We start from the raw sequence: 27,025 nt of genomic DNA, 5'->3' as shown, positions 1-27,025 counted from the left end.
AAAATTGGTTTAATTTTCATGTATTCGGTAAGTGTGTAAGTTCCTTCCTGTCTGTAAGCTAATGGCTACATTAAATATTGACTTCAGTGCACCTTAGGGGGAAAATGTTTAGGCTATTGGCCAGCGGTGAAGGCAAGAAATTGTTTCAGCAGTCCTGTGAACTGGTCAGACATTTCCAGTTCCTGTCTGGAACCGGACCCCCCACCCCCCGCGTGCATTGTTCTTCATGTTATCAGCTTTTATCAATATTGCAATTATCACCATTTTGTAATTGTGTGGTCTTGGATAGCCTCGGTGTTTCAGCATGCTCAATTTAATGCAGAAAGATTAAGAGGTTTTGATGGAGTTTTTTTTTGTTGGAGTGAAAATCCCAATCTGAGGGTTATAATTATTATATTTTACCTCACTAATATTGCATTTTTTTTTCCTGAAAAGGCATCTTGCCCTTGGCTGGCTCCATTCTGAATAGTTGCAAGCATTCTGCACAGAATCATTTCCTTAAAAAAAGAAAAGTTTAAAAAAAATGAAAGTTTTTTTTTATAAAAAAAGTTAATTCATCCAGCTCATTAATATTTTTTCCCCTCTTTGTCAAAACTAACAGCTCATATTTTAAAGCTTGTGTATCAGGCTATTTTGTTCTAAGTGTCCATTCTTTATTTCCTGCCTTCCTTTGTAATGTTTGCTGATTGCTTAGAAGAGCAAGAGAGATGCATTTATTTGGAGATACATTTCTCTCTGTGTGTTTTTCTGTTACTGAATAGTAGCATTATCTTAGGATACCTCCTTATAGCATTTGCTTATTCCACCACATTATTATTATTATTTGTTTCTGTATGGTTGCACATAGATGTTGCAGAAACCTAAGCACACTTACTAAATATTAGTCAGAGTAGACCGATTGCAATTAATGCTCCAAAGTTAGCCAGGTCCATTGATTTCAATCAATCTACTCTGAGTATAGCTAGCATTGGATACAGCCCTGGACACTTGATTTGCCCTATCTTTTCAGAATAGAGTACTAGATTGTGTTACAAGCATGTGCAGCAGTATTTGGAGATGCTGGAACATAGGAAGGTGTGCTGCCATGTTTCCTAGCATTTCTAAATTCTGCCAGGCATGTTTAATGAAGGCTGGCTAGAGTGTCTAACTAGAACATTCTCAGTTTCCCCCACCCCAGTAACTACCAAGGAAGTGAGCAACAGGAAGCACTTCTGTTCTACATAGCAGTTCACTTGAGATCCTAGTCAAAGGTTTTATTACTTTGCAAAACTTTTCGATGACGTTCAATTAAAAACATCCAGGTTCTTCATTTCTGGAGTGAAATGGGAGTGGGATCAGTTACCCTGTCACGACCCTTGGAGAACAATCAGAGTGGACCTATCACTATCTGGGAGTGGCCACCAAGACCATATAACACCAGTCCTGAAAGACCTACATTGGCTCCCAGTATGTTTCCGAGCACAATTCAAAGTGTTGGTGCTGACCTTAAAGTCCTAAAGGGCCTCGGCCAAGTATACCTGAAGGATCATCTCCACCCATATCGTTCAGCCCGGACACTGAGGTCCAGCAGCAAGGGCCTTCTGGCGGTTCCCTCTCTGTGAGAAGTGAGGTTGCAGGGAACCAGGCAGAGGGCCTTCTCGGTAGTGGCACCCGCCCTGTGGAACATCAGATGTCAAGGAAATAAACAACCATCTGACTTTTATAAGAGGCAGCTCTGTTTAGGGAAGTTTTTTATGTTTGATGCTTTATCATGTTTTTTAATATTCTGTTGGGAGCTGCTCAGAGTGGCTGGGGAAACCCAGCCAGATGGTTGGGGTATAAATAATAAATTATTATCATTTTCATTATCATTATCGTTATTATACCTTTTCCCAACAACTTGTACACATATTTGATGTTCCTGTAGTTACCTAGCTCCTTAAAGAAGCAATACATGTTCATGCCCAGTCCAAACTACTTCCCTGTCTGAGGTAAAGGACAAGATGGTGCCACTCATTTAATTCACTGGGAATTGAATCTTATATAGTTGATTGATTGAGGTTTTTAATTAATAACCTTGTGCATATATGTCTCAAGGCAATTTATAGACCTATCATAAAAAATAGCTACCGTAATATGGTTTTAAAAGCAGTACAAAAGAACATTGGAAAATAGGGGGGGAGGGGGTTTGAAACAACACAACATTAATACCTTTTTCTCCAGCTACAAAAGATTGTCAAAACAAAAATGTATTCAATTTATTTCAGGAAACTGAGTATAGTAGGCACATGTTGTATCTCCACAGGAATGCTGTTCCACAGAACAGAGACAAGTTGCTGTGGAGCAGGCTTTTGATATTTTGGGGACTTTTAAGGAAAAATTACCCAGCAAAATGCAGTGCCCTGGGTGTATAAGGCAGTGTTTTTCAACCACTGTTGAAATGAGATGTTGCCTGGTGTGCCGTTCCGAACGTGGGCGGCGGGCGGCGCACAGAGGCCTGGCGAGAAGCACCTCCCCAATTCCTTCGTTGTCGCTGCTGCGGCGGCGAATGCGCGCGGAAACTCCTTGGCGAGCCGCTTCAAACTGGCCACGGCGCTAGTCCCTGGCATTGCGTCCGGCCGCTGGCAAGTCAGGAGGTTCGCCCTCGCTGAGGAAAAAGCTAACACTCTCTTGAGCCGCCGCCCGCCTCGCTCGGAGTTCCGAGGCAGGCATAGCCGGGGCTGACTCGCGTCTCGTCAGGATCCTTTGCGCGCACCTGGCTGCCCCTCCCACCCCCTCAGCAGACGTTGTAGTCGTTGGCTTGTCGGCCAGCCGAAAAACAGCGTCCCCGAGCGACCTCCCTCCTAGGCCCGCCTTCCCCTTGTCTGTTAGAAAAAGGAGGAGGAAAAGGCCCGGCCCGGGACAGCAGGAGATATCAAGGCAAGTGGCCTTTTTGTTGCCTTTGTTAAGCAGCACAGTGCCAGGGACTGGGCCAGGGGCTTTGGGCTTAGCAGGTCCAGATCTCAAACCACTGTCAGCTTGGATACAAAAAGCCTGAAGTTTCATTGTTATCATATACATATACTTTCTTTGTGTTTATTTGATTCCTATTCAAGAGAATTACTTTATATATAGTCAATATAGGTACAGAGTTAATTTTTTAAACATTTTATAATGGTGGTGTGCCTTGTGATTTTTTTTCATGGAACAAGTGTGCCTTTGCCCAAAAAAGGTTGAAAAACACTGGTATAAGGGATAAGGAGGTCTCTCAAGTGAGCTGTCCTCACTTGAGCACAACAGGCTATTTCAAGGAGCACAGGGTCTGGAAACAGCATTGCCATATCCCATTGCTTCTCAGCATCTGCTGTCTGAGATGGCCATCTCCCTCTGCTATCCTTGAGTGTGCTGTTGGGGAAAGCAGTGCCAAAACAACAGTACGCCAGGGAAAGATTGATGTTTCCTAGGATACAAGAAGATACCAGGGTTGAAAAGGCAGTATCCTTAATCAGGTAGCAAATATAAGGATTCCCTGTAAAGGGCCATATCTCTGCGAGTAAGAAGAGAAAATGTGGGATGGAAGGCAAGGGATTCAGACAATGAAGTTAACAGTGGCTGCAACGTTATTTGATTTGCAATCTATAATCTAATTTTCAATGTGTTCCTCAAGGAGCCAGGTGCTCATTTCCCCCTACTATCCAGAGTCTGTTGAGTGAAATCTCTCTCGGTCCCACAAAGCACCCTGGTCTCTCAAATAGGACGCATTAAGGGAAGCTAATCCATCTGCTTAACCTCTTGTGTACTATTTAGGGTAATCTTCAAATCCGTTGTGCCTCTTTCCCCAAGCGCTTTTGTATAAAGATGCAATATGCTGCTCTCTTCATGATCTTATCAACTGCCAAGAAGAAGAAGAAGAAGAAGAAGAAGAAGAAGAAGAAGAAGAAGAAGAAGAAGAAGAAGAAGAAGAAGAAGAAGAAGAAGATAGCTGGATTGTGTTGTGCATCTGTGAATTTTATTTCCCCTTCAAAGGAACAGCCCCACTTTGGGCTGTGACTGCTGGTACCCACAGCACATTTCTTTCCAGTGGAGACTTCTGTTAGTAGAAAGGGGGCGGAGGGGACTTTCCTTAACCCACCCTTCTCTCTGCAGGCCCCTATGCCCTTTATCTTCTCTAGGGAGTTGGGTCACCCTTTGTAAATGCAGGTAAGGTGGTGGGAAGCTGCAGGAGAAAGGGTTTTTTTTTGGGGGGGGGAGCCCAAACACAAACCTCCACCTGACAGAACCCTTCACTGGATCGAAGAGTTCTCCATCATCAGGTGTCTATGGCAGGGGTACCAGCTTTTCTAGGCCTACAGGCATATTTGCATTTTTTGAGTGAGTATCAAAAGTACCACCTTCTCTGGTCACTTCTCTCTCTCAGATCATTCCCAAGAGAGAGAGAGAGAGAGGGAGAGTGCATACACAGAGACATTCCTAAAGGAACCTGTATAAAAGTCAGATCCAGTAGAATTAATCTGAACCTTGAAAAGAACTTGGATCTGAAATAAGACATGGGAAAGAGTGTAACTCATTTGTCATCATAGTTGAAATGGAAAACTATGGTTTGACTGAGCTCTCCAAACCAGGATTGCAAACCATGGTTTGATATTCATGTTCAGTTCTGGTTTGGAGGACTCGCTCAAACCAGTTGGATCTACAAACTATTATTTATAGTAATAATAATAATTCATTACTTATACCCCACCCATCTGGCTGGGTTTCCCCAGCCGCTCTGGGCGGCTTCCAACAGGAGATTAAAAAAACATTAAATCATCAGTCATTAAAAAAACTTCCCTAAACAGGATCAAGCCAGGTTGTTTTATTAACCTGTTCACTCAAGGGGAGGAGGGAAGGGATGCTTGAAGGCTTAGGACTTGTCTCCCCCCCCCCAAAAAATGGTTTGGAATCATGAATGCAGCCCATGGTATGCTAGCATCATGGCTGAATGGAGGTGGAACCCCAATCTCCCTTGTCCAGGTCATCATACTATTCCATGTCCCACTACCAGTAAACATCATGGCTGAGCAAGGACTTGAATTCACTTGACTGTGCTTGCTTTGATTTTTGAATATTATTTCAGCATTACTTAAATAAATGTCCATGGTACATGTGTACACACACACACACACACCCAAAAATCGACCAAATAAGTGATTGGTGATGAGGATGAAAACTCCTGATTTTACTTCTGCAAAACAGGAGTCAGTGAATATCCTCTTCTCTCGGTTACCTTGGCGTCACCAAACATTCAAACTACTCTCTGCAACAGTACCGCGATGTTTGCAATGCAACAATGGACGGTTCAAGATCAAGCCCCCGCAACCATTTAAATGCGGCTGAGATATTTATTTATTTTTAAGTGCTCTTGGAAGGAAGGAATCCATCCCGAGTCAATTTAAGCGTTGCTTGTTCTCTTTAAATATTTAATTACATTAATTTTTCAGAACAACAAAACAAACATTCATCAAGTGAAACTAAGCATGTCACCCTCAGATCTCTACATCTGTTGCTGTCCTGCTGTTTTCCTGCATAATTCAGTTTAATACGTTTAAAGTGTACACTTCATTAAAATTCTTAACATTCACTTCCATGGAGAGTTTACATTCTAGACAAGGGCAGGAAGGCAGGCAAGGAGACTCCTTAACTGCAGAAAGGTGTGGCTTCTTCCCCCCTTCCCTGCTTTATGTATGTATAATGTCGTCTGTCTTTGTGCTTCTGTCTCATCATGTACTGTCTTATCTATATATCTAAATCCATCTGTCTCTAGAATGAGTCATCCTTTCAGTGCCATCAGACATTTCCTTCCGGATGTATCTTTCTCCCTTGAAGCCTTTGTTCTTTATAGAATACACACACACACACACACACACACACACACACACACACACACACACAATCTTTATTCCTGCTGTCTCTTCTCCAGTCACATACTACACACAAACAAACCCACAGAGTGTGGCCTACATACCAATCAAACTAAAGAACATTAATCATGCTCTCTAGATATGCTTAAGAATGGACTATGTTGATGGGTTACAGCTGTGTAGCCCCCCCCCCCCGCCATTGTTCTAAGATCCAGGATTTTATAGACATTAGAAGCAAGCATGCACAAACAGAAAGGCAATAGTTGGAGCTAAAATAATAGGAAAGTATTTCCAGTGAGGTGCAGATTATCCCCTTTTCTTTCTTATATGTAAATGGCATGGAGTAAAGATGTGTGAAACGGGTCCCTTTAGCCCTGTGGAGTTCTCTACTTGACCTCTCCATGCTCTCAGAGATCTGTGGAAAGGCTGCAGAATACTTTGGATGCCCTTCTTTTAGGGACAACTTACACACGTGTGTGTCTTTTGAGAATGATGTACATTACCACTGATGTACAGTACATTAAAGCATGTTCAACAGCTAAGGCCCCCTTCTTCCCCTAGTTTTATCAGGGTTTACACAGCGAGCCACTGAAGATTGCTTGTTTTTACCCTTATGGAAAGTAACTGGGGCAGAATAGGCCAAAAGGAAGATCAAGATTAATCATCGAAACCTTCAGATCCATATCCAAGTTTGAAATTAAACCCAACATAAACACATTAGAATCAAAGCCAACTTATGGTGCAAGCGGCCTGTCAGATCACCAAGACTTTCCTTCCATTTCATGTTTGCCTCTTTATGTTTCAGCTGTGTTATCTTGCCTTAAATTGCCTGCAGTCATTGTACACCAGGAATCATCTGCTACTGGGGAGTTGAGACACAAGTTTGCGAAAACCAGTATTCTTGCAGTGAGAGGGCAGAGCTTCCTAGTGGCAAGATATCATGACCTCCTTACTTCTTAACTGCAGAAGAGGAGGATACTGTGGGTTGTTGTTGTTTGTTTGTTTTGATCTAATAATTTATATCCCGCCCTCCCCGACCAGAACCAGGCTCAGGGCGGCTAACATCAAAATAAGATACGCTAAAAACATAACTCGAACAATCTGTTAAAATACAGCTTAAAATCAAATTTGGAGCAGAATAAAATCAGATGGAACTATAGGGGATGGGAACATTGAGTGCTCACATTGACTGCAAAAAAACAGCCAGGGTAGGTGTGTCCTGCATCCCAGCTGGTGTAATTTTTTGAAACACCTGAAAGGGGACTCGTGCAGGCAGTATGTGCATCTTCAGCCTGTGCATTTCTTTGCACAAGTTTTCCTGTGGACATGGCAAAAGTGCCAGGCCAATTGTGCATCCAGTTGCCGCTGTTTCCTGTCATTCCTGATGACCGGGCTTATGAAAATGTCAAATCGTTTCTTAACTTTCTCTAATGCACAGTAGATAGCAAGCAGCCTGTTTTTCCCCCCAGCAGAGCATTGTCTGAAAGGGAAGAGGTCTTTGCCAATAATCCACAAGTTTGCCATCAGTTGCCTTTAGTGCTCCTTTGGAAATCATTCTTGATGCAGCAGCTATTGATCACAGAGGTCTGTTATGTTAATCCTATTGCTTTTAGTTGCAAATTTTTCATTAGTACCCTAAGGGCTCTCTTGACCCTCAGAGGATAATGAAAGTTTCTCCTTTATGGAGGTTTAGCAGTGCAAATTGTATACTCTAATTTATTTTTCTCTAATTGAGGATAATCAGCTTGTCCCTGCAGGATATAAAGCTATATATATTTGTGTGTACTTGTTAATTTCTTTTTGCATTAGAGAAGGGTTGCTGAAAAGCAGATGTAGTTATTTATTGTCAGGGACACATTCTGACCTGAGGCCATCAGCTGCATCAAGAATCCACAGGAGAGCCAAAAGAAGGAAATGAGAATATTTTCATATTGAACAGAAGAAGGCACTAAGCAGGAAAGTGAGAGCAAAAATAGTACACATCTTAAATGTGTATAGTTGTTGTCGTTTAGTCATTTAGTCGTGTCCGACTCTTCGTGACCCCATGGACCATAGCACGCCAGGCACTCCTGTCTTGCACTGCCTCCCGCAGTTTGGTCAAACTCATGTTCGTAGCTTCGAGAACACTGTCCAACCATCTCGTCCTCTGTCGTCCCCTTCTCCTAGTGCCCTCAATCTTTCCCAACATCAGGGTCTTTTCCAGGGAGTCCTCTCTTCTCATGAGGTGGCCAAAGTATTGGAGCCTCAGCTTCACGATCTGTCCTTCCAGTGAGCACACAGGGCTGATTTCCTTAAGAATGGATAGGTTTGATCTTCTAGCAGTCCATGGGACTCTCAAGAGTCTCCTCCAGCACCATAATTCAAAAGCATCAATTCTTCGGTGATCAGCCTTCTTTATGGTCCAGCTCTCACTTCCATACATCACTACCGGGAAAACCATAGCTTTAACTATACGGACCTTTGTCGGCAAGGTGATGTCTCTGCTTTTAAAGATGTTGTCTGGGTTTGTCATTGCTTTTCTCCCAAGAAGCAGGCGTCTTTTAATTTCGTGACTGCTGTCACCATCTGCAGTGATCAAGGAGCCCAAGAAAGTAAAATCTCCCACTGCCTCCATTTCTTCCCCTTCTATGTGTATAGTACACATCTTAAATGTGTCATCACTGGCAAAGCTTGTAGGATATAGGAGGATAGTTCTGCCTGTGGAGCACTGGGAGGAATAGCAACACTCCTCCTTCCTGGAGCACAACAGTATTATTAATTAAATAAATTTGTAATAGCAGTCTTATCATATGGTCTGAGAGCAACAATGTGTAACATTTGTAAGTGGTCATCTGTTTTCACCTTGTGCCAAAAACGTAATCCTAGAAACCCAATTTGTGTGTGATGAGGGAAGTTGCGGAAAGCATTATGCAAAGATCCAGGTAAAAAGGTAAAGGGACCCCTGACCATTAGGTCCAGTCGTGACCTGACTCTGGGGTTGCAGCGTTCATCTCGCTTTATTGGCCGAGGGAGCCGGCGTACAGCTTCCAGGTCATGTGGCCAGCATGACAAAGCTTCTTCTGGCGAACCAGAGCAGCACACGGAAACGGCGTTTACCTTCCCACCGGAGCGGTACCTATTTATCTCCTTGCACTTTGAGGTGCTTTTGAACTGCTAGGTTGGCAGGAGCAGGGACCAAGCAACAGGAGCTCACCCCATCACGGGATTTGAACCGCCGACCTTCTGATCGGCAAGCTCTAGGCTCTGTGGTTTAACCCACAGCGCCACCTGCGTCCCTAAAGATCCAGGTAGGGATGTGAAAAGCCTGTACTCTTGAGCCAAAGGGGTGGAAGGTTCTCACAGGCATCCAAAGGAAGCAGGTATCCGTGTATATTTTGTAATATCTGCAGAAACAGTTAGACACTTCACGGGAGATGATTCCACATTGATGGGTCCAAACCTATTTGTTTACATGGGTCAAAAACCAGAGGGCAAGTTCAGGATGAGGAAGAAGCCAATCAGGCTCTGGTGTTATTGTTTGATCCTTGACAGAGCAGGCCTGGATGCACTGCTTAATGTAATTAATGTTTGTTTTTAATTGTATATGCAGAAGCCTGGATATAAACTACATAGGATAGGGCAGTGATCGTGAACCTTTTAGAGACCAAGTGCCCAAACTGCAAGCCAAAATGCACTTATTTATCACAAAGTGCCAACATGGCAATTTAACCTGAATTACCGAGGTTTTCATTTAGAAAAAAACAATTCGTACATTTACCTCTTTTGTCTTAAAAGAAAAACACAATCACAGAGCTTTCAATGATACAAACCACTTTTTATTGAAAGGTAAAAGCATTTGGCATGCTTTTGAACAATTAATGTGAAGCCTCAACCTCGCAGCAGCAGGAGGAGGAAGGCGGCTGCCTGGAGTTCTCGGCGGTCCACCAACGCAGCAGCGCGCCTCTGAGCGCATGCAGAGCACTGTGCTCTCCCCACCCGCAGCGGCGGCTCCCCAAGGGAAAACACGCACTCTGGGTGTTGTGGCTCCGTTTTGCACCCATCCGAAGTGCTTCTACTCGGACACAAGTCCCAGGATCCATGCCCACCCTCTGAAAACAACATGAGCGCCTGCTTGGGTATAGCGTCACGTATCAGGATGGGACCACATGACCCACCCAGCCCTTCCGTTTGCATCTCCCTGGCCACGAAGGCGCCTTCTCGGTCTGGGCATCCCACGTGGAGCGGCAGGGCAAAAGGAACCCTAAAGGTGCTGCAGCCAAAGGGCCAGTTTGGGGATTTCGCCTCTTTACTGTCCTGCCACAATATGTTCTGGAAGCCTCCGCGCAATTGGGTGTGATGAACTCGGGTCAAAGAATAGCTGCGGCCCCCGTTTTGGAGAGAGTCTGTGCCCAGACGGGCATCACATCCTGCTCCAGCCATGCCAGTTTCCTGCACCAGCCCACTGCACACATGGTGCTCCAACTGCCCAGGCTGAGCTGAGGATTCGACCCACCATCCTCACCTTCTGCCGGCTCTGTGCTGGGGAGATGGCGTACATGCCCATAGAGAGGGCTCTCTGAGTGCCCCCTCTGGGACGCATGCCATAGGTTCGCCACCACTGGCATAGGGTCTCATTATTCAATCCATTTGCTTCCTGCTATTCTTTATTTATATGAAGGCAGGTCAATATCATTCCGCTTGATTAACTAATCAGATTGAGGTTACTGCTTCTTTCTGCAGAGCTGTTTGTTTTTGTGCTAATGTAAATGTTGACAATTTCCCAGTAGATTACATGGGATAAGCAACCACCAGTAAGATCTTACAATATTTCAAATAGACTTTAAATAATGAAACAGGTAATCTCACCGTTATAATCCTGCAGCATGATAGCATACAAAAGCTGCCCTCGAGTCAAAATGAGAGATTGAAAATTTAAAGCTATCTAGGCAAATGTTTTCTATTAATGATAACAAAATAAATGTGTTGGGAAGAGGCTTGTGTAAACATATATTTGATTGCATAGCAGCCCATGAATGCAAATATAGTTGTTTCAGAGAGCTATTGGTGTCTTCCTTAAACACATTGAAATATATATGCTTTCTTTCTCATTGCACTTGCTCATTGACCTTAAATAAGTGCAATTATTTATATCCAGTTTGTATTCGTAGTAGTGCCTGAAATGCAGACTTCGATATTGTCAAGCACATTGTGTCATCCCCTCTGAACAGACTTCCCTGATGATGACAATAATGTTATAATAGATACTGGGTTGTTGTTGTTGTTGTTGTTGTTGTTGTAAAAAGCTGTATGCCAAAACATCATTTTTTGCATATGATGTGATACAAGGTTTGAATGATCATTCAAAGAATCTAGAGAAGAGATAAACACTTATTTGCTCCAGATCTTCTTTGAATACACTATATCAGGGACTTCCAACTCCCAATAGTCTGTGATCTACTCACAGTATTAAAAAAATGGCAGTGATCTACACATTCTCGTAAAAAGACTGGCAGTGATTTACCCAAAGTTGTGGAGCTTTTTTAGGAAGAGCCAAAGTTGGGTTTTTTGTTTTTGTTTTTTTTTTGTTTTTGCTTTTTTGTAAGATCGCTGAGGGGCCATCAACCAGGATCTACCAGGAACACCCCGTGATCTACCAGTAGATCACGATCTACCTGTTGGACATGCCTGCACTATATCATACTGCAAATATTTCCTTTAATTATCTTAATCATTTTTAAACCGGTGTTGGGAAAGTAAAAGAGAAAATGCAAAACTATCCTGCAGAATTTATAGCATGATAAAAACATTCTTGGCCGTGCATGGGAGCACAATAAAGGTTTGTGTCATTGCAATGCACGAGTGCAGTCAGATTTGCATGATACATGTATGTAATATTTTGATAATTTGATACTGATATATGGAGATATTGAATTATCCCAAACCATTGGACAATACCGGCCTTATTCAGGCACCCATATGTGGCTTCTTAAACCAGTTTAGAAAGGGGGCTGCATGTTTCTTCCTCATCCCTCCCTCCCTCCCTCCCTCCCTCTGTGCTTGCAGCCTAGTTTAATGAAACCGTAGTTACTTATTCCATCTGAAATGAGAATTTGTGGTTCAATATCAGTTTACTAACTAGGATCTTAAATCACAGTTTGAAGTTGGATCCTGATTGGTAAATCTACATTAAACCGTAGTTTCCCGTTCGGAGTGTAAAGGCTAAACTGTTTCCTACAATGGGCAACTTGATGCCTCTGGGATGACTATAGACAGGACATAGAAGTAATAGCTATATATAGTGGTATGAACTTAATTCATTCTGGAGGTCCATTCTTAACCTGAAACCGTTCTTAACCTGAGGTGTGCTTTCACTAATGGGGCCTCCTGCTGCCGCCGCACCGCCAGCGTGCAATTTCCGTTCTCATCCTGGGGCAAAGTTCGCAACCCGAGGTTCTACTTCCGGTTTAGCGGAGTTTGTAACCCGAAATGTTTGTAACCCAAAGCGTTTGTAACCCGAGGTACCACTGTACTGCTGTTGCTTTCAGGTGCTGGTAGTCAGTCGCTTTCTGCCTCTAAAGATAAAAGTTAAAGTATTTTGAGTGAAATTCTGGACTTTAGAAAATCTTAGCATGGATTACTAGGAAAAAGTTTAGGGTCAACTGCTCTGAATAGTATTACATTCATTCTGGACATACACATGCAAAAGTTAAATAAGTTATAAGTATTTTATTACATGTATTTGTAATAGTATCAAAATACTTGAGTTAGAATTAAAATAAAACTTTAAAGTAAGATATTAAACTTTTTACCCCCTCCAGAATCACCATCGTGAAAGGCCAGGCTTTGTGTGTGTTGAAAATGGCACAGTATAGAGTTTGTAGTTACAACTCAATTTATAGTATAATGGAAGAATTTTGATACTTGCAAGGTGGACATTTAAAACACCTGTACTTGCCAGTGTAGCTGCCATTCAAAGCAAGAGGATCTTTTGCACCTTGTGCTACAGAAATGTAATCCCATGTGGCCTGACAAAGGTAGTTTTGTGTAGATGCTGAGAGACTGCATGCTTTCTGGGTCATTCATGTTAACATTTTGATTATAGCGATGAGTTACAGAGGATAAGCTGGAAAGGCTTACGAGGCTGCGATGTTACAATGGAATGTACTACTTTAGATGGAGAAAAGAGCTTTCATCTCAGAACCTTTGAAGCAAAAATGAATTGCATAAGCAGCTGCCTCTTAAAGCAAACATTCAAACATTCATCTGCCGTCAGTCTCCTTCTAATGCCATCTTCATCTGACTCTCTCATCTCTTTGCTGCCTTTCAAAGTTTCCTTTTGTTTTACTAGAGTCATGAAACATGGGCATTTATCTGGGATCTTGAATACCTGTGTTTTTGAGTGATCTTTTCTTTCCCTGATTTCCATTCTATGTTTTAAAATTATCTGCAGAGTTCATGGACGTTTATCTCAAATCTTGAATACCTATCGGTTTAAGCGATCTTTTGTTTCTCCGATTTCCATTCTACATTTTCAAATTATCTCCACAGCTCACAGAGCCCGTATGTGATAGTTTGTGCATAGGTAATAAAACAAAGAATTTAAAAGGCTGGTGAGAACTGTCCAATCATAATTAATGTGAATACTGCTTTATGATAAAAAGTTAACTCCTATTTAGTATGTAATAGCAATATTGGGTGAATTTAACCATACTATTACCTACCAGTACTCATCATCATAAAGGAAACATTTTTTAGATGGTTACAGTCAGCCAAGCTACAGATTGAAAACCCAAACAGTTGTTTGGTGTTATGTCTAAATCTTTGCTATCTTATAAAACATAACTGGCAGGTGAATGCCAAACCAGGATTTCAAACTACAGTTTGAAGTTGGTTTGCAAACCATAGTTTATGCTAACTGTAGTTTGCTCCTATGGTTTGTCTTAAGAGGTTGCTGTATCATGGAGACAAACTTACATAAACATGTGAAGCTGAGTGCTGAGAAGATAGGCAGCTCTAAGCCACAATTCCCCTGCCATACATCTAGAAGCTCAAAACATTGGGGGGCTTGGTTTGGTGTGAGTATGAATTCAGTGTAGAAAGAACTATCCAGTTTTACTTTCTGCCCAAATGTGATTTTGAAGTCATGATTGCTTACAACTTTCTGTGTATTTTAGTAATGATGCTTCCGTGCCTGAAAATATTTTAGAAAGTATCTACCCTATCAAATAAAACTGGATCTGTAACCTTTCTCTCTGCTCAGGGAATTGCAGTTGTGATAGGCTCAGAATTTCTTAGGCTACCCTCATCAAGCTTTAGTAGTGGTAGTGGTAGTAGTAGTAATTAATAATAATAAATTTGTACCCTGCCTATCTGAGTGGGTTGCTACAGTACAAGTTTATTTTTGCACGGGGAGGAATATGACAAATGAGGATACAACTAATATGTTTGCATTGAAGATGGGCCTCCGTTTTTTGTAAATCTACACAAGTTGATTAGTATAATCACGAACCAGTTTCAATTGCCACTGAGTACTAGTGGCTGCAGGGTTATGAGTGTTATTTTGCTCACGTCCCACTCCCTTAACCATCTGGTTGGCCCTTGTGAGAAAAGGCTGCTGGACTTGATGGGCCTTTGATTTGGGTGTCTTTTGATCCTCTGATTACTCTTCCAGGGGGAAAATCTTGTTGAAAATGCCTTTTATTTCCCACCCTCCCCCCTCAAACTTCCCCACATATTTTGCTGAACAAAAAGAACTTTAAGCTCTCCACCTAACTACAATTTTGCAGTTCCTCACTTTTGTGTTTGTTTTAATGCTAATGTTGTTGTCATATGTAACTTATTTGCAAGCTCATGTTTGCAGCAAATCAATCAGCAAAGCCATCCTTATTAATAAAGGATCTTCCATAGAACCCCAACATTGATTTCTCCCATCACTGCCTCTTATTAAAAAGTTCCCTGGTGTGAGAAAGATGCTAACTAGAAACTAATATGCATTGTAATACCTCATACATTTTCTTGTTCAGACAAGGGAAGGTTGGCAAATGTTTTGCTCAAAGGATTTACCTGCTGTTATGATAAAATAAAAGCACGTTATCCCAATTCTTGTTTCTGCTGACAGATCTTTTAAGGCCTTTGTATTTGTCCCTTTTTGTTAGTTAGCTTTTTTAAAAAAAATGTTAAAGCTTATTTACTATACCTTGGTGTGCTGTTCTGGGGTTGCTGGGGTTTTTTAAATGAGCGACAGGTGCTTATCAGCTCCCAGAAATTGACATGTCAAAAGACCTAGTAGATGCAACAAGAATACTAATGAAATTATTTTAATAATAGGTTGAGTTGTGCTCCAGTGAGCAGTATGATGGAAGTAGAATTATAGTGCTCAGTGAAATTCTGGTGGCTTATAGGAAGGCAAATTTTGTTGGTTCGCTTACAGCGGAATCCTTTGCACATTTACTCAGAAGTAAGCTTCTCAGTGTTAAATGTAAATGGGTAAATGTACATTGGATTGTAGCATCTGCAACTGGAACACAAGTACTATTGGAAAACCTTCTAACATAAAACTGAATTTCAGTCAAGGATAAATTCACTGTTTTCTTCTTGGTTGTTGTTGTTGTTGTTGTTGTTGTTGTTGTTGTTGTTTTAAGAAAGAGCCTGTTAAAGTAGTAAATGTAAGAAAAAGGCACTTCCGAGGATTACATTGAGTACATAACCTTTTGACTGGAGTATAATGGGGAAATGGTCATTGCAATTAGTTTCTGAACTGTTGGTATTATTAAATTATTAAATACCAGCACCTACATTAACTGTCATATACTGTTGCATGACAGACTATGCCAGGCTACAATGACTGAAATTTACACAACTATACACTGGAGAAAGTAAGTTAAAAATGAAATAAATCTCTACATTATGTGTAATTGTGCATTTTACTATATAAAATAATTTAGACGTATGCTAGATTTGATTGTGAGTTGTTTTCTTATTTAGAACAACAGATTGCTTAAGATTTTAAATGTTTTACAACTAAACTGTACCCCCAATTATCATCAGGGAAATGCAACTCTTAATGTGCCATTGAACATAACTGAACAATAATCTTTTAAACCTCTACCTTATAAAAGTGCAACAGAAAGGGTAGCACATTTTCCACGTAATCATTTCGATTAAGAATAGGTTGCTTCTGTCTTAAGTCTCTAGTCAAACTTTGGACTGATTCAAGCAAGGCAGGAACCATGTGGACATGTTGGTTCCTAGAGAGGAGAGAGCTTAACCACACTCCCACATTCTGATGACACATTAAGCCAAACCTTAGCTTAGCTGCCACATAGCCCTGAAATAAAAGGAGTGAGGAGGAGCGAAGCAAATTCACTTGAGTCTTCCCCACCCCTGAGAACGGTGATTTGACTTAGTGTTACATGCAGTCACAACCATTGTGTGCCTGGAGCTGCAGGACCTGTACACATGAAACCCCCTTTAAAAACTGCACTGTGAAAATAAAAGTTGCTGTATGGATATTGTGACAATGTCTGGAGAGTGCGGACTTAATTTCCCCCCTGCCAGGATTAGTCTAATCTGTGAATGGGGTTTAACCTTTCCCCAAAGGGCTCTGTGTGTGTCTCTGTTAAAGTCAACACACTTTGGTGGCCATTGGCACTCATGGATTTAATGTTTTGTTGTTTAACTTCGGAGCATTATAATTGGGTATATTCTGCGATAATTAAATTTCCCCAATAACGAAAATTTCTGCCAGGGAATTGCAACATTTCAGCAATGGACCTGGGGGGAATACTCAGGCTCTCCTGCAGTAAATGAGAAATAAACTGTTAACAAGGAAGGAAGGACCAGATGCAGTTATTGCCTGTGTCAGACTCTGTTACCTGATGCTTCATTTTGGTGCATAGCGAGGACTTTCATGCAGTCAAAAAACCTGGTGTGTTATAGCTCACCCCTACAGCAATTCACGACCAGCCTTTGAATGCTCTTGTACTGCTGTTATCTTTCTTCAAGGAAAGCTGGGTCCCTGTGGAGACTTTTTAGGTTTCTAGTGGAAGGGGCGAAATAACAGAACCAAAAATGGCAAGGGGACGGAGGAAAGAGCACCTTGTTAAACGGCTGAGTTCAGCCTTGTGCATGGGGATGGGGATGGTATTTGCGTCACGTAGCTTAGGCTCCATATTTATGAAATATCCAAGGCAGGCGCACCAATTGAGTTAAACCCATTAACAGTGAATCTCACAAGAATCCCTGTAGCTTCTCATCACTCAATATCAGGCATTAAGATTGAATTCAGGCATCACCATACAAGATTACAGTCTCTGTAGAACCAGCACCGGACAGCAGAAATGGGCAGCTCATCATCAGGGATAGAATTCTTCTACTCCAAATAATTGCCTATTTGCTGTGCATTCCTACTCCATTCCTTACACTTAGATCCTCCTGCACATCTAGTTAGAACTTGCAGAATTAATATTGGGTTTCCTGTCACCTCACTCATTACTTTTGTCAGGGGAATTCAAGGAGCGAAGTCAAAAACCTGTTTTTAAGAGGCTATCTCTTAAAGTCTTTCCCCCCATTCTTTTTGTTTAAATAGAAACCTGTCTGTTAGCATGTCAGGTTATTTCTTTCTGCTATACAGGGAAGGACATCTGAATAAATTGCAATTCCACAGAGCTGGCATTGTTGATAGATCACTATAAGTTCTCCAGCCAGAGACGCACCTTTTGTAGAAATGCAAAAGGGGTGTGTGTGTGTGTGTGTGTGTGTGTGTGTGTGTGTGTGTTGCAAACCATGTTAAATGAAACAATGTTCTCAATGTCTGGTGGAATCTACCTGTCAAGGGTTTGAACTATGGCAGCAAAAGCCTAGAGGAGAGAAGTGTAGTGTAAATAAACAGTTGCATAATTGTGTTCATTGTAAAGCTTTTTGGGTCATATTATGAACTAAGAATGTGCTGGAAAAGAGCACTTGCTTGTTTTTTTCAATAAATGCTTCTTTTAACTATCACAATTTAAACTTCAAGCGTTCTAATAACTGAACTAACACAGCTATTTTGTTCTGATTATTCAGTTCAGATGGACAGAGCCATATTTGCTCCTCATAGGCCTTGATTTAGGTAAGATGCCATGATAGCTCATCAGAAAATATGCTGATGCAACTGCTAGGGTTTGGTGCTGTTTCCCCACTCACTTGCTTTATTGAGGCTGTATTATTTACTTTCTTTTATTGCATAATTTACTACATTGAAGATCAGGCTATCAACAGTCTGTTCAGACACCACAAAAAGCGGGGGTACACATCTTGGGCCCTACATACGTAGCGCCAGTTATTTACATAGAAGCGTCTACAAACGGAGGTGGAACATCTGTGTGTATGTAGGGGGGAAATGTGAAGAAGTCTACATCACAGACTTTCTTTAATGCTCAGGATTGGCTAATGAATAGACTTGTGAATTGTGGAATGCTCTCCCTGAGGAAGCTCGCCTGGCACCTTCATTACATAACGTATCTTTAGGTGAGAACCCAAAATGTTTCTCTAACCAAGCCTTTGGCTGATTAGCATCCTATGGCCTTTAAAGGATGTCTGTGGATGGGGGTTTATTCGTTTGGTTTGGTTTTATCATGCATTTTGTGTTCTCATTTTGTATTTTTATGTTGTGAAACGCCCTATGAGCTTCGAATGAAGGGCAGTATACAAATTCAAAACAAACAAACAAAATAAATTAATAAATAAACAAACAAACTATGTGCTCCTTTCATTCCTTCCTCATTTTATATTACTAGATTTCTTAAGCTTTGTCTAACGCCTACCTATACAAATACTGAAACACTGGTGCAAAATGCCCCAAGCAGTTTTACTTAGCAAGAAAAAAAAATAGAGCAATTGCAAATATGGAGAAGGGGGGCTCTTTATTGACTAAGATGTTTGCCAAGATTTGCCTTGATTTGTATGGAAAATGAAAACAGATGTGTGTTGGGGGTGTGTGTGTTCATCTTACCCATGCTAGTTCCTGTAATGCTAGACAGAAAGGAAATAAATGTGACAATGTTATTGTTTATAGAAGTGGTTTCTTTAAATGGATCTTTTAAATAGCCCATAATAGGAAAATCAAAAGTAATTTCTTGTGTCAGTTCAAGCATTAGCAGTTCATGTTCTACATGATACCTGATAGGATAATAGTAATGTCTAAAGTGATCAATATCAAAAGCTATTAACTGAGAAAATAGATTTAAGATAAAAAAAACAAGAGTGATGTATTTCTTGTGGCATAAAAGCTTGCATTTTCAAGCCCCCCCCCCATTCAGAGGAACATTAAAGAAATTGCTGAGAGGTAGAATGGTTGACCACAAGTGCTTGTAGGTCACCTCATACTAGAGACTTATTTTACTTCCATTAGAAGTGAACTAGAAAGCAACACAGACCATTGGTATATGATCTTCTGCAGTAAATTAAAGTACATGAAATCATTTAAATTCGGCTGGTACATTTGATGAAAGCTGACTTCGTTTCTGTTCCATAATAGCATAATCCTATATAATAATGTCCAAGTTGTCCCTGCGTCCAAGCTGTCCCGTGTGTCCCTGGGTCACTGCGCATGTGCGCTAGGGATACAGGGATTGGACAGCAGAGACTGTGCGCGCACGCACTCTCCCCCCCTCTGCCTCCTCCAACCGCCGCTCCCGCCGGACACCGCCTCACTGCAGGGCACGTCAGGGAAGCGAGGGTGGAGGCTGGTGAAGGCCTCCTCACAACCCTCCCTGGCCCGTGAGAGGAGTGGCGGTTGGAGGAGGCAGGGGGGGGGAAGAGTGCGCGCGTCCTTCCTGTCGGCGGCTGGGGGAGAGGAAGGAAGGAGGAGAAAGCAGCGCTTTCTCCTCCTAGGTTCCTGTCCCCCTGCCGCCGACAGCAAGGACGGGTCCCAGGGGTCGGAGAAGCGCTGCGCAAGCGCTTCTCCGAACCCTGGGATGTCTGCTTCCTGTCGGCGGCTGCGAGAGAGGAACGGAGGAGGAGAAAGCAGCGCTTTCTCCTCCTCTGTTCCTGTCCCCCTTCCGCCGACAGCAAGGACAGGTCCCAGGGTTCGGAGAAGGGCTGCGCAAGCGCTTCTCCTAACCCTGGGATGTCTGCTTCCTGTCGGCGGCTGCGGGAGAGGAATGGAGGAGGAGAAGGCAGTGCTTTCTCCTCCTCCGTTCCTGTCCCCCTGCCGCCGACAGCATGGACAGGTTCCAGGGTTTGGAGAAGCGCTGCACAAGCGCCTCTCCGAACCCCAGGATGTTCTAGCGCCCGTTATTAAACGGGCTGAAAACCACTAGTGGTAAAATAACATGGCATCATTTTTCATTCAAATAAGATGGTATGACTTTGCTGAAAGAGGTCAGAGGAACTGTTCTTTTGTTTTTAAGAAGCTGTAATACCGAACCTGGCTAATCTAATGTTCCGCTGGAGTCAGTGAAACACCTCTGGAATATATAGTTTCAGGACAATTTTTTCATGAAACCTACTGTCGATAGGGTTCATATGCTGGCATTAAGGCTTGGCAATATATTGATATATCATCCCAAACTGGTTTGAAGTCCATATCATGTTATGTTTCAAAATGCAGGAAAATCTGTGAAGCCAGCCAATGCCTCTACATAGCTGCATCCCTTTTTCAGACACCCTGATACATCAGTACACTGCGATGTTTAGCTGGTGATATATCGCAATGTTGAAAAGTAGATATCGCCCGGCCCTAGCTGACATCTTGCTGCTAGTTAAGAACACGGACTTCCCATTGAATTTGGTGGGATTTGGGGATACTCTTCCAGGCACAAGGTAGCAACTCTAGGTCCTCAGGAGAACACTGCTGAAACAAGGTGACCACTTGGATGCAGATACTCTCACAACCCACTTTCATACCCTGTATTAGAACAACCTCTGGGCATCATTTCTGCCATCATCTCTCCTGACACAATATGCCAGCTTTATTGTTGCCAGGAAACTAGGAAGAGATTCTCAGAAGGGCAGTCTGGCGAGCAAGGGCAGGCCTCAAATGTCTAGATAGCTGAAGGTTGCGTGAAATTAGGCTGAGGGACTGAGGTTCCTCACCCCAGTTGCAGAGACAGGACAGCCTGTAAACAGAGGTCCCCTCAAAATCATTTCTGCAATACTTGCAAAAGTGCTTCATTGCGATTTTGGTTCTGAGGTGTCTAATTTTTCACTGGGTGGACCTGTTTCCCTCACAACTGTCCAATTCTAGCCTTTGATCCATCTCCAACATTTGTCTCTGTTATCCTTTCCTGTGTCCGCTGATTTGGGGAGCGGGGCACACTTTCAACGAAGTTGGACGTAACTGGCTTATAAAATGCTCTCCTGTGCTGACCTTCTGTTGTATTGTACCCATCTTTATTGATACCTATCTTTCCAAATGTCATAAATTATTTTGAGAGATTGATACCTGTATCTAAATGTATCTAAATTTTAAAGCATTTAAGTATCTAAATGCTTAAAATGAATTAATAAATGAATAAGAAAAAACGTGGTAAGGTTTTGTATCTCAGGTAGCTTTTAAGTAAAATACCAAATTAGTGATTTGGGTCACAAGGATACGTTAGGTATGAGCAGCACACATATTAAGAATGTAATAGAATATTGAACTACGTAATCTTTTAAGCTATAGTTTTTCGTGGTGCTGATGCCACACTCAGTGATACAGCATCTTGAATATAAACCACTTGGATTAAGTAACACTGACCTCAATGCAACATGCTCCCGAAAGAAATATGCGCAGGTTTGTAGTCTTGGAAGGATAAAAGATTGTTATGGTTCTGGAGTCTTTACTAAAGCAGAGTGCCTATCAAACTTGGTACCCCCCTAAGCATGCATACAAGTATTTTAATGTAAGGCTTAATTCTGTTCAATAACCCTCATTTTCATAAATCTGCTGTTAAAGAAACAATCAAACAACACAGTTTAACTTCATTTCCATAGTCTCGGCAAGCTTTTACAAATTGTTCAGATGAACAGAAACTTTCTTTCTTCACAAAACTCTTGTTTTAAATATTCAGAGGAAACAATTTGCATTGTTCACAAAATCGCTTCACAAATTGGCCCAGCTTTACATATTTAACTTTATCTCTTCCTTTTTGGTAATGTCTTTCCTTTACACTCATTCTCACACAGTTTATCTGTTCCTATCTGCAGTAAGGTCTGCAGTTGTACAAAGAAGCACTTTATGATTTACGAGATGATCAGAGAAGCTGTAATGTGTACTCGGATGTAATTGTTTTGGTATTGACCGCATAACAAAACATGTGCTCTTTCTTCTTTTCTTAAATTTGAACATGGTGATTACAGTATTCATTCAATGCCATCGTTCTATTGGGATAGTGTTTCCACATCTTTTTTTCAACTTTGACCTTCTTTCTTGGTCCTCCTAACTCAGCATCAATCATCTTGTTTTGCAGATTAATGAGCAGAGAGATCCTTGCATGCAGTTGTGTGAGACCTCAGCTAAGCTCAGATACAGCCTTTTCCTAACAAAGTTGAGTTCAAATGAGATGTTTGGTCAGGCTTGCATGCCCAGAGGGCACCCGCTTCCTGAGGAGTCTTCAAAGGCGCAGTTCTCTTGCATGGTGTTTAGCATTCCAACACTTCTCATTCAGCTCTAACCTTCTGCGTTGCCTACATTGAGGAGTACGGGGCTCCTAGTGTATTGTGAGATGGAAACTGAGATGTGAAAGCTAGGAGCTAAATGGCACCTTAAACCTAAGTTATGGGCACAACAAGGGAATGTCTAGGCACGCTTTTTAAATTAATGAATGAGCTGCAGCTAAAATCTTATATTCATTTTTCACATGGTCTAGTTTTCAGCTGAAGACTGAAAAAACATACACAAAGGCATGCTTCCCCTGTCTTCCCCTCTAATATTCTTAAAGAGGGTCTGTTCTCCAGTCTTCAGAGAGTGGCTGGAAGTGGGGAGGCAGGAAAAGGTCCTCCTTTCCTTCCACTCTGCAGGTTTAATCTGAATTCTTGGGTGCAATAAGATGCTAAGAAACTGCTTGCGCTTATGAAATTCCTTGTCGCAAAATGTGCCTAGGACAATGGGTGTCTTAAACACTGGTGTGAGCAGGGTGAAATATCTCCTGGCTGACAGGTTCCAGCTCAGAGCTGGGGCCTGGGTTCTTTACGTCTGTGGCTTGTGCAATGGCAGTCTCCCAGATTCAGCAGCTTCCTCCTCTTCAGTCTCCTGGCTCCTGTTTGCAGTGGGATAAGGTGGCAGTATATAGAGAGGCTAGAGGGCACCCCCTTCACCCACGGAGCATAGCCTGTCAGGAATCCAAGCACTGCAGGAGGAAAGGGTGTTAGATATTGGCTGGAGGGATGCCTTGGTTCACAATCCCTCCCACCAAGAGTCTTACAATACCCAACAGTTGGGTGAAAAGATATCTGTATTTGGAATAGTTGGAACGCAGGCATTGGGAGCTGCGGAACACAATATATCTGATTGTACAGTAAAGTCAGGCGCAGGGAAAAACCATGCGAACAAAGCAGCAGCTCTTTCTAAATCACCTTCCTCCCCCAAAATGACAGTCTGTATAACCCTCATCGTAGAGGATCACCCAAGAGGGTATTTAGTGTCTCTCATCCCATGCTGTGGAACACTCTTCGAGCAGAGATTCAGCAGGCATCTGGACTTTGAGGCACCTCTTGAAGTCTTTTTTTATGCCGACAGACTTAGGCATAATGTTTAAAATATTATTGAGGAGCCGTTCATTTTAATGATTGTTTCGTACTGCTTCTAATGGGTTTCTACGTGCTTATATTGCTCTGTGCCATCCTGATATTTTATGAGAGGGTGGTACATAAATAACGTCTATAAATAAATGTAAAATAGAGGACCAGCTCAAATATACTAAATGAGAGAGTTATATCTTTAAGATTTTCTTTTCCAGCCAGTTTATTTGCGTAAGAGGAATCTGGAAATGACATAGATATATCTTTCTCTTTATGACACTGCCCTGGTGCACACAAACCAGTTTGCCTTATAGGTGTCAGCAATCGTTTCCATGCTATTGCAAGCCCTTTTCTTGTGGTGATGTGGAAAAACCATTAGACTCATGTGGCAAGCCCCTTCACACTGGTGTGGGAAATGGGGTGGAGATTTCACTAAGGTGGTAAAATAGGCATCAGCGTCCATAGTGGCTGGGGCAACCCTGTCAGATGGGTTGGGTATCAACAACAACAACATATTTTAAAACAATGTTTTAATGTCTATAGCATAGGTTTCAACGTTACAAGGAAAGTATATGGACACAAATATTACATTAAAATAGGATAGCCTGGGTCCTGTATACCTGAAGCAGCATCTCCACTCCCATCATTCAGCCCGGGCACTGAGGTCTAGCTCCGAGGGCCTTCTGGTGTTTCGCTCGCTGCGAGAAGCAAAGTTACAGGGAACCAGGCAGAGGGCCTTCTCAGTAGTGGCACCCGCCCTGTGGAACACCCTCCCACCAGATGTCAAAGAGAAAAACAACTACTGTACCAGATTTTTAGAAGACATCTGAAGGCAGCCCAGTTTAGGGAAGCTTTTAATATCTGAAGAATTATTGTATTTTAATGTTTTGTTGGAAGCCATCCAGAGTGGCAAGGGAAACCGAGCCAGATGGGCGAGGAATAAATTATTATTATTATTATTATTATTATTATTATTATTATTATTAAAAAGATAAACACTCTTAGGTAAAACCTGTTAGGTATCATTTAAATTATTTCTACATTATGTTAATTTCTCCTCTGCGCCTGGTCTCATCCTGTGAACATTGAGCCTCGAAGGTGATGCAAACCTGCATGTTAGATGCAGATATGCATATAGCATCCCATTTAGTTGGGGTTTGACCTCCTGACATTTCCTTTGCTCTTGGAGTTGCTACCTGCCCATCATTCCTTCTGGCAACAGGTTTTGAAATCATGACCTGTCTGAAATTCATAGAATCACAGAGTTGATTAAAAACCAATCCGTTAATGAAGTAGTTAAGACAAAAGAATTATTAACGGATTGGTTTTTAATCGACATAAAGCAGCTGTTGTATTGCTAACCAGTCGTTGAGGAGTCTTTTACCTGTGATTTTTCTGTAACTCGAAACTACCTAGGGGGTGTGACCAGAAAAGTGGCACTGAAAGATGATTTTAACTTCTGCAAGGACATTTGTAAAATGGGGGGAGCTTTATAGCTACTTGTTTCTATGTAAGGACTCACCTGAGCCATATATTTCTAAATTCCCACACTCTTGGAGGTCCAAACAGGAAAAGATAAATACTGAAATATTACCATCTTATTGTGTTAACTGAATATTGACATAAACAATCTGTTTCGTGAAGTGTATATATCTGGGGATTGTTAGTCCAATATGTGTAGTACTTGTCTGCGTTCATTTATCACAATGACTTTCAGTGAAATCCCCAAATAAAAACAAACCACTTGCTCATGCTCAAACGCACGCAATATGGAAAATACTGAAATGCACTGCTTTTTAATGCAACCAGTGTAATATGGAGTGGCACAACATCACATCCTTCTCCATGGGCTATAACTGGCCAATAATATTTCAAATAATACTTATATGCACACACAAACATGCACTCCCCCCACCCGAAGATTTTGCAGTTCCAGTACAAAATACCGGACCGGTAACAAAGCATTGGCCAACATTTCATTAAGCACTCATTTCAAGCATAGCCATCAATTTTTGCTTACATATTCTCTATTCAGAGTCACCAGAGATCAAATTTACTGAAAGCTTAGCACAACATACAAATTGCTATGACCTTCACCAACGTCTTTTAAACAGATTATATTTTTTAAGGAATAGAATACTGAATCTAGCAGTCCTTTTATAAATCCCTTTTTACAGTCACCAGAAATGAGAGCCGTTTCCCCAATAAATCATCCTGGAAATTAGGATGCAAAGGAACTCTGATTTACATAGATATATTATAAATGATACGTTGGCAAGTCTCTGTTGTAAGCCAGTTGAAATTTGGCTGCTGTTAACAAAATGCCTATTCATGTTGTGTATTTGGAATATTCTTTCTCCAAGTTATCCAGCAAAATTGTAAGTGGGTTTAAGGGGATCATATACTCTGTGATGAGTTTTATACAGCTAAGGATTCTTGCCCAATATCAAATTACCCTTGGAAATGACCACCAAATATGTAACTAACTTTCTCTGTAGCCATACCTCTTCCAACATTTTTTTGGATATTTCTTGTTCATTCATCAATATGTTGTTGTTTTTTAAAGGAAGAAGAAGAAAAATAAGAAAAATCGGGAAAGGATGCTTTGCTCGGTCTTTTTCATAAACTTGTTTTCTTTTCCAGTATTATTTCATGCCAGCATGTTAGGAGTTGGTTTTTTTGGTCTGCAGCCTTTTGAACATTCGTTGAACAGTTGTACATTAGCTGTGCTGACTGTTTTATGATGAAAGACTGGGATCTCAGCTGGGGAGCATAAGGAAGGTCATCTGCCAGCTGTCTTAAGCTATAAGGATTTAATGGGGGGAACTAAGCTAATTTGATTGTTTGGCAAAGACCTCCTTTGATCTTCTTGTATTTGTTTCACTTACTCAAATATGTAAGCACAGGGTGCTGAGATACACAGAGGAAGAGTGAAAACATATTACTCAGACAAGCTTGTCTACTCTCTTCTTTCCCCACCAAAAAGAAAAGGGGGGGGGGGGGAAGCAGCAGTGTTTATGCCTTAACTAATGCCAGCCACGAATGTCTTAACCAAAATAGATGCCTAACCCTACAACTCCACTTGGGCCTACAGATCATCCAAGAAGCTCACAGGCAGGGTGTGTATGCAAAAGCCTTTCTCTGTTTTGCCCCCTACCATAGTGCTTCTGAATATGACATTTCCGTATAGCCAGTTACCAATAGCCATTGCTATTAGTGGCTATTAGTGGCTACCACCCATAGATGCCTTTGATTGGACTTAATCATCCAGGGGTCCTTTGCCTTTGCCTTAATGCAGACCTGGGTTTTCCTTTCTTTGCAGCCCCAACAGAACCTTTGCTGTGCAAATTTGCTGACGGAGGGCAAAAGAAACGACAGAATCAAAGCAAGTACACGCAGAATGGGAGGCCATGGCCAAGAGAAGGAGAGGTGAGTCACAATTATCTTCAGTAATGCCTTGGGTATTTGGGTTGAGGTGATTGAGG

At 41.8% G+C, this 27,025-nt stretch overlaps 1 protein-coding gene across 3 annotated transcripts in view; it reads left to right on the top strand.

Moving 5' to 3' along the window:
• The window catches only part of RBMS3 (RNA binding motif single stranded interacting protein 3), a 746,746-nt gene that overhangs the window by 637,556 nt on the left and 82,165 nt on the right, over positions 1-27,025 (top strand). For all 3 annotated transcript variants that reach the window (XM_035130054.2, XM_035130057.2, XM_060280656.1), the window contains one exon: positions 26,863-26,969. In XM_035130054.2, the coding sequence (XP_034985945.2) occupies positions 26,863-26,969 (107 nt within the window). The remainder of the gene's footprint in view (positions 1-26,862; positions 26,970-27,025) is intronic.

This window comes from Zootoca vivipara, chromosome 12 (assembly GCF_963506605.1).
Source record: "Zootoca vivipara chromosome 12, rZooViv1.1, whole genome shotgun sequence".
NCBI lineage: Eukaryota > Metazoa > Chordata > Lepidosauria > Squamata > Lacertidae > Zootoca > Zootoca vivipara.
Note: the sequence above shows the minus strand (reverse complement) of the source record. Positions and strands in the feature narration are given on the sequence as shown.